Source organism: Lissotriton vulgaris, chromosome 1_1, assembly GCF_964263255.1.
Source record: "Lissotriton vulgaris chromosome 1_1, aLisVul1.2, whole genome shotgun sequence".
NCBI classification, from domain to species: domain Eukaryota; kingdom Metazoa; phylum Chordata; class Amphibia; order Caudata; family Salamandridae; genus Lissotriton; species Lissotriton vulgaris.
The window spans coordinates 486,983,602-486,990,687 of NC_141685.1; the positions used below are offsets into that span (position 1 = coordinate 486,983,602).

Sequence of the window (7,086 nt, forward strand, 5' to 3'; positions counted from 1 at the left end):
CGGGTCTTGGGGCATTCCTGGGAAGGTCTAATACCGGGTAGAAGTGGTTGGGACAAAATCCAGGCCGATTTTTTTTGGGCTATTTCAGACATTTTGCTCTATGTAGCGTTTTCGGGGGCCTGTTTGGGGGGCTTGCTGGTGTTTGCGGGTGAGTTTCGTGGTCTGGGAGCACTGCTGGGACACTCTAATCTTGATTGCATTTGCTTTTCAGGAAATCCGTCGTGCCAACCCCGACTTATGGCCTAGCTACGCAGCGCGTTTGGACCGAAGGCCCAGAAATATTGCAAGTATGAGATTTTGCTTTTGGCCTGTTTGGGGGTGTTATGCTTCTTGGCGGGTGGGTTGCCGGGTCTTGGGGCATTCCTGGGAAGGTCTAATACCGGGTAGAAGTGGTTGGGACAAAATCCAGGCCGATTTTTTTTTGGGCTATTTCTGACATTTTGCTCTATGTAGCGTTTTCGGGGGCCTGTTTGGGGGGCTTCCTGGTGTTTGCGGGTGAGTTTCGTGGTGTGGGAGCACTGCTGGCTATATATACTTTACTTTGCAAGAGGTTTGAAGCAAATCCATGGTGGCTGAGGGGACTTAGGGCCTAGCTGCAGAGCGCGCGCGGAGTGATTTGGGAAATTTGTGAAAAAGTGACTAAGTCCCCATTTTTGTACTTTTGCTCTTTGGCTGTTTGGGGGTCTTCTACTCGTTTTCTCCTGGGTTGACGGCTCTGGGGCCATTGCTGGGAAGCTCTAATACCGGATAAAAGTGTTTTGGACCAAATCCCAGGCGGAATTTTTTTTGTGTTTTTGATGACTTGCTTGCCTTTGAGGTGCTCTTAGGGGGGGTTCCGTCTGTTTGCGGGTGAGTTTCGTGGTCTGGGAGCACTGCTGGGACACTCTAATCTTGATTGCATTTGCTTTTCAGGAAATCCGTCGTGCCAACCCCGACTTATGGCCTAGCTACGCAGCGCGTTTGGACCGAAGGCCCAGAAATATTGCAAGTATGAGATTTTGCTTTTGGCCTGTTTGGGGGTGTTATGCTTCTTGGCGGGTGGGTTGCCGGGTCTTGGGGCATTCCTGGGAAGGTCTAATACCGGGTAGAAGTGGTTGGGACAAAATCCGCGCGGAAAAGCCTTTAGTTTTGGCACTTTTTGTAACTTAGGGTTCGTTAGGGTTAGCCCTAGCAGCAGGATTGCATGTGTATCGGGGTGTTCTAGATTTTTCAAACTGAGTTCTGGGGTCTTAGAGCACTCGTGAGAATGTGTAATTTTGGTTGCAAGTCATTTGAAGAAAATCCATGGTGGGAAAGGGGGGATTTGGCATAGTTAAAGAAAGCCTTTGCCACTATTCTTAACTTAGGGTTCGTTAGGGTTAGCAGTATTTCTATTGCATGTGTTTGAGTGGGGGGGATTTCGAGTCTTGGAGCGATGCTGGCTATGGCTACTTTTGCTTGGTTGCTTGCAAGTGGTTTGAATACAATCCACGGGGGGTAATGGGTAATTAGGGTACTTCGGCCTACTTTTACTTTCAAAGTAAGTTTTGTCTCCAGTTTTCTGCTAGGCCTCGTTTTTTGGGTGGGAGCACTGCTAGGAAGATCTATTTTTGTTCTAAAACACAGTTTACAGTACACCTAGCTTGAGGGGCAAGATCCGCTACATTAATTTGCCCATACTTACTTATCCTTCAAAAGGTGACTCAGAGTACGCACTTTCAAAAACATTGTACTGTCTGTCTACTAGGAAAAACAAATTGTGACTTTTTGCACTCCACAGCCTACATACCTTATATTTATTTATCAGTGGTGTTGTAATATTATATCACTTCCTGTTTTTCGTTGAATAATTACAGGCCGGGTTTCAGTCTCTGCAATGGGGAAAAAAGGATGGAGTCAGGCTTCACAGTAGCGAGCCACAATTCAGCATCAGGCAGGCAGTGGACAGGGTGTCTTCTGGTGACCAACATCGGTGGACGAAGCGTCGGCTGCAATGGAGGAGTGCCGCTAATAGGAGGATTTTTTTTCTGCGGGCAACTTACTTACCACTTCCAACAGGACCACTACAACCACATAGATACAGTATCCCTTGCCTTTTTCTCTGACTGTGACTGCATTTCTTTGCTCTCTCTCGGCTTCTACATTGATCCCTTAACACATCACTTAGTCCACTCCACTATCTGCACCACACATAGTCATTTGTAAGTGCTCCTACGTAATTCGCAAGTCGCAGCACGCCCCAGGCCGTAGAGGACTGGGATGGCCCCAATGATGAAGCATGTCACCAAGGGGCAACCCTGGTGAGTGAGGGGACACCTAGAAAAAAAGCAATTTCTCCTTTTCTATCTACTATACCTTCTGTCAGGTTACGCAGCCCCTAAGCGCCTACCGTACTATGAAACTACATTTCCCATGAGTAGGCGGGAGACTTGCAGACTATTTAGTGAGACTATATGAGAGTACCCTTGTATGTTAGGACATCACTTCACTGATGCCTGTCTTGTCTTCTCTTACAGGTATCCTTTCCCTGCTGACCCTACCTTTACCCATCCCACATTTTTTATTTTAGTTTGTTATTTTTCTCCCTCGCCTAATGCCTCGAACACCCTGTGTTTACACTTCTGGGTGTTGGTGACATTTGGAGGTGGAACCATATTTGCATCGACTGGATCACGGGGAGTAAACGTGACACCTTCCAGACCAACCCCATTGAGTGTTGTTGTGAATGGATTTATAGTGACCAGCAAGGCTCTCGGGTATCTGGCTACAGAGACCTTATGTTGAATATAGTTATCAATAATTCCACACAGGCCCTGTACTGTCGCATTCTTTCTTTCCACAGTTGTCGATGATATATTCTTACTCTGCTTGACAAAGAACCATTGCTAATGTGAAAGAACTTCAACCGAATTAGTAGTTATACTTTACCATTTGTTAGGCTACAATGTGGCACTGCTCTACTGTACTTCTGTCACCTGCTATATTCTCAGTTGTACCGTTGAATTGCTCAGGAGGACAAACCAGATTTCATTTTCTTTTTTTTCATAGGCATGCAACTGCCACTGTGTCACACCACTACTACCACCGCTATGAGGAAATTTTATCCGACCAAGATTGCCAACGTTATTCGGTGTTTCCCGTGGAGCCAGCCCTGGGCCTAGCCCTACTTTCAAACACAAATTACAGGTAAGATAAGCGTTTGGTGGTTTGGGGGTATAATGGAGTATTAGTACGAGAGACGAGAGCCTGAAGGTAGTACTACTAAAGTCCTAGGACTCTTGGATTCACTTCACTTAGTCTGTGAGAGGCACTTAGTGTTGAAAACATTTGGGCATTTACACTTAAAGGAAGAAAATGGAACTAAACTTTCAGGAAAACAGTCAACGTTAAACCCCCACCCACCAGGCAAGCAGTAAAAAACAGGTATGCTCAGATAAAGTTTGAAAAAGTATATTTATATCCCTAACAAAATAATCTCCCGCAAGACCCTCCCTAACCCCAACGATTGTCCTTCAAAAGTCCCCAAAAACCCAACTCCCAATTCCCACCCCCCAAAAGTCTCTAAAAAAGGGGCAAGGGACACTATGGGTGGATGCTGTTCACTTTTTGGGCCAGGGCATCATGCTCCTCGCGGAGCAAGGCGAGCTCCTGCTGAAGGCGGGACACCATCAGGGTGGTGCGGCGCAGGCGTGCCTTCACTGCCTTGCAGGTGCAAGGCCTGTGAGAAGCAGCTGTTGGCCTTGCTGCTCGGCGGTGGCGTTTGCCTTTGGCAGCCCGGCTCAGTCTCGGTGGACCACTGTGCTGGGTCACGGTGGCAGCCGGTGAGGCCACGGAGGACGACGTTGTCGTTGTTGTCGACCGCACACTTTCCACGTCCTCCAGGGCCACCAGCCGCCGATATTCCGCAACAGTGGCCTCGATTCTCCGTTGCCGGGCCGCTCTAGCCAGCTCCTTCCTCCTTGTTCGTTTGGAAGGAGAACCTATATGAAGAAAGAAAGACATAGTCTGTAACCAATGCTCTTTAAGATTAACTCAATCATTCAGCAGAAATGTGTGCTGCAGTACAACTAGCAACTTGCAAGCGCATTACATAACTATTGAGGCCAGTATCTATCTAACCTCACACTTCTTCATCCTTGCTCTAACATTAGTGGGAGTTTAAGGAACAAATTCTATGAGCACTGTGGACTTCCATTGGAGTCGACTATGAAAGTACACCAGTCTTATTCTTCTTCTTGTCTCTTGTTTTGGAAAATTGGTACGTTATTTTCTGCAAGCCGGCATAATGCCAGCGCGGTAAACTTGCACCCGAGAAAAAGAGACGCACGCCATGAGGAGTGACCTAGACTTGCGTTGCCGTTGCGTTACTGTACCCGTCCAGTACATGCAGGTGGTGAATCTCTTACTTTTCTATTACGGGTGGCACTGAGAATACTCTGTTACAACTCAAGGGCTACTGCTTAATTAATTTAACTTTCACCCTACAGTGGAAATGAGTACTAGAAATGGAAAATTGAAGAAGATAAATAATCTGATTATCTATCACTTCACATGGGATGTTTTTGCTTATATATGGGATGACTTTAGGTGCTTTGCTTTTTATTGAGTGACAGGCAGTGATACATCCACACATGAATGACTGAGTACTACTAAACTTATTAAGAGAGGTAGGGAGTGGCCACCATAATAACCGGATCTATGCAGTGCTTGCAATACAAACTACTGCTACTATTTATGGTAGTATTTGGACAAAATTAAAAGTTCTTTTCCTTGCCTTTCCTACACTGGAACGGACGTGCGGGTGCAGTGTTAGTGTTACATGCTCTTCAAAGTTACACTTAGTTCATCCACTGACCGTCTACTCTCTCTAGATCATGGGTACTCACAAACTTTCTCTCAGGGGCTACATTTACAGTGTAGTTTGGGGCCGAGGGCCGCACTGGTGGGGGCGGAGTCAGAGGGGGCGGGGCTAAAGCAAAACGATAACTTGTGACCATGAGGTTGCACACAGGTCCCTGCAGCAGATGCCCTCATCCACTGAGCCACCAGACCCAGCATTTACATACATCTCTCTCCCTCCTGCTGTCCCTCCTGCCCTCCCTCCATCTCTCTCTCCCTCCTGCGCTCCCTCTCCCTCTGTCATCTCACTGTGTGTGTGTCTATCTGTGTCAGCCTTCAGCCCGGGTTGAGACCGCTTCCTCAACGCGCACACACAGACAACAACACCAAAGTACTTAACAGGTCTTTAAAAGACCATTAACATATTATTGAGGCTTTGTTTGTTTTAGCGCCCCTGCTTCTCCACCCTGACAATCACTGCTTGCCCGGCCCCACAGAGCAGAGGCTTAGTTCTATTTCACCTCTTTGTGGCCTTGCATCTCCACTCTGCTCTGTGGGGGCCGGGGGAGCAGTGATTGTCAGAGTGGAGATGCAGGGGCGCTAACAGGTGAAATACAAAAAAGCCTCTGCTCTGTGGGGGCCGGGGGAGCAGTGATTGTCTGCAAGGTCAGCGCACCGCCAACGAAGGCTTGCCGGGCCACCACCGGCCCGCGGGCCGTACTAGGAGTACCCCTGCTCTAGATACACATATGCTATCTAAGAGTCAGATAGTAGCATGATCCAGGTATATGGACACATACAGTTTCTGTGTCACCCACCCAGGCTGTTGTCCTTCCACCCATCATTGCTTCATCATTCACCCAGCCATGCATCTCATATTCTTGCCTTCCCAGCTAGTCTTCAATCTCAATAAGTAAGGAATATATAAGAGCTTACCTCTGGCCGCCACCACCGTCTCAACTCTCACATCCGGCGCCGCCGCCTCCTCCCCTGATGATGAATTGCCCTCCGCCTCCGTGTCGAGCACCACCACCACACTGGCCCCGCCACCAGATGTTCCACCTACAAAGTACATTTAAGAATCTTAGAATAAAGCACTCACTAGTCACTAGTATTTGGTCTAGGAATGAAGACATGTGAAAACAATGTAATTTGTGACTGTCTACGTTAAAGTTAAAAAAAATGTCCCTTTTTCCAGGGAAGGTTGTCTTGCTGCACTTTTTGGCACAACTGATGAAGGCTGATTTTTTAACACGCACCATTTTTCTCCACACAGACAGAAGATGGACTTCTAACAACAAGATCAAGTTGAAACCAGGTGAGAGCTCGGCTCGACCACAAGAAATGTCTTCAATTAATCGTCAGCACTAACCACTTTTCCATTATCAGTTAAACGTTTAGTTTTATTATGACTTCATTTTAATAAATGTGTTTACTTTTAATAAAGCTTTTAAATTTAAATACAATCTGTGTTTTTTGGTCCTCCAGACTAGAGTGACTGAACGAAAGGTTTTGCAATTTTTGCAAGCATGAGTCCAGATAGAACACTTCAAAAGACATTATGGACAATCCCAGAGGACTGCACTAAGTTGATAGAGCTATTGCTGACTAGAATCATGGGAGTTTCGCCAACCGTGCAATCTTAGTTAGCTACACAGACAGACTAATAAGAATAATCTAGTAATACCACAGGGAGTCATAGTAGAGGCAGGATAAGAATTTAGATACAGTCTACAAGAAGAGCAAAGACAATTTTGAAAAAATTCAAATGAGGAACGCTAGGAAAAATAGGTACTAGTCTAAAATGAAAACTTACTGGGGCCAGCAGAGGAGCCCTCGCCTGCCCGATCCTGGCCCTGTTGATGAACAGCATCCGCCGCCTGCTGCTCCTGTGTCCTCCTCTCGCCCCTGGGGGGAGCTGACGTACAACATGAAAGAAAGAACAGAAAACATGGATGATTGTTGCTTGTCAATGTCAACCAAATCAAACATTTCAAAAGAACAATAACAAAATATTTCCGCGAAATTATATTGATTATGGTTACTTTTTATTTATTTGCGGACCTGTGACTTCGAAAGTCACGTAACTCACTAAACAAAGTACTGAAACGTTCACCTAGGACTGGCAGGCAGCAGTCCGCAGGCAAGACGCAAAGTGACAGACAAACTCCATTGTGATTTCAGTCAGATCAGTGACAACACTAACAGTTGCCTGCTACATTACCAGTCATTTAAATAGTCAAACTATCAATCCACCGCCACTATTTT

General features: G+C 46.4%; 1 protein-coding gene across 2 annotated transcripts; it reads right to left on the minus strand.

Moving 5' to 3' along the window:
- Positions 1–2,012: 2,012 nt before the first annotated feature.
- Positions 2,013–6,733, minus strand: LOC147747385 (uncharacterized). Of its 2 annotated transcripts, XR_015299466.1 has the most exons (3): positions 6,635–6,733; positions 5,755–5,880; positions 2,013–3,959 (listed from the first exon to the last, which is right to left on the minus strand). XR_015299466.1 is itself a non-coding variant. In XM_086936263.1 (2 exons), the coding sequence occupies exons 1-2, from the start codon at positions 5,891–5,893 to the stop codon at positions 3,562–3,564; spliced, it is 537 nt and encodes a 178-aa protein (XP_086792389.1). In that variant the 5' UTR covers positions 5,894–5,909; the 3' UTR covers positions 2,013–3,561. The 2 variants fall into 2 exon arrangements, 1 of the variants encoding a protein (XP_086792389.1); XM_086936263.1 differs by lacking the exon at positions 6,635–6,733 and having other exon boundaries at positions 5,755–5,909.
- Positions 6,734–7,086: the final 353 nt, after the last annotated feature.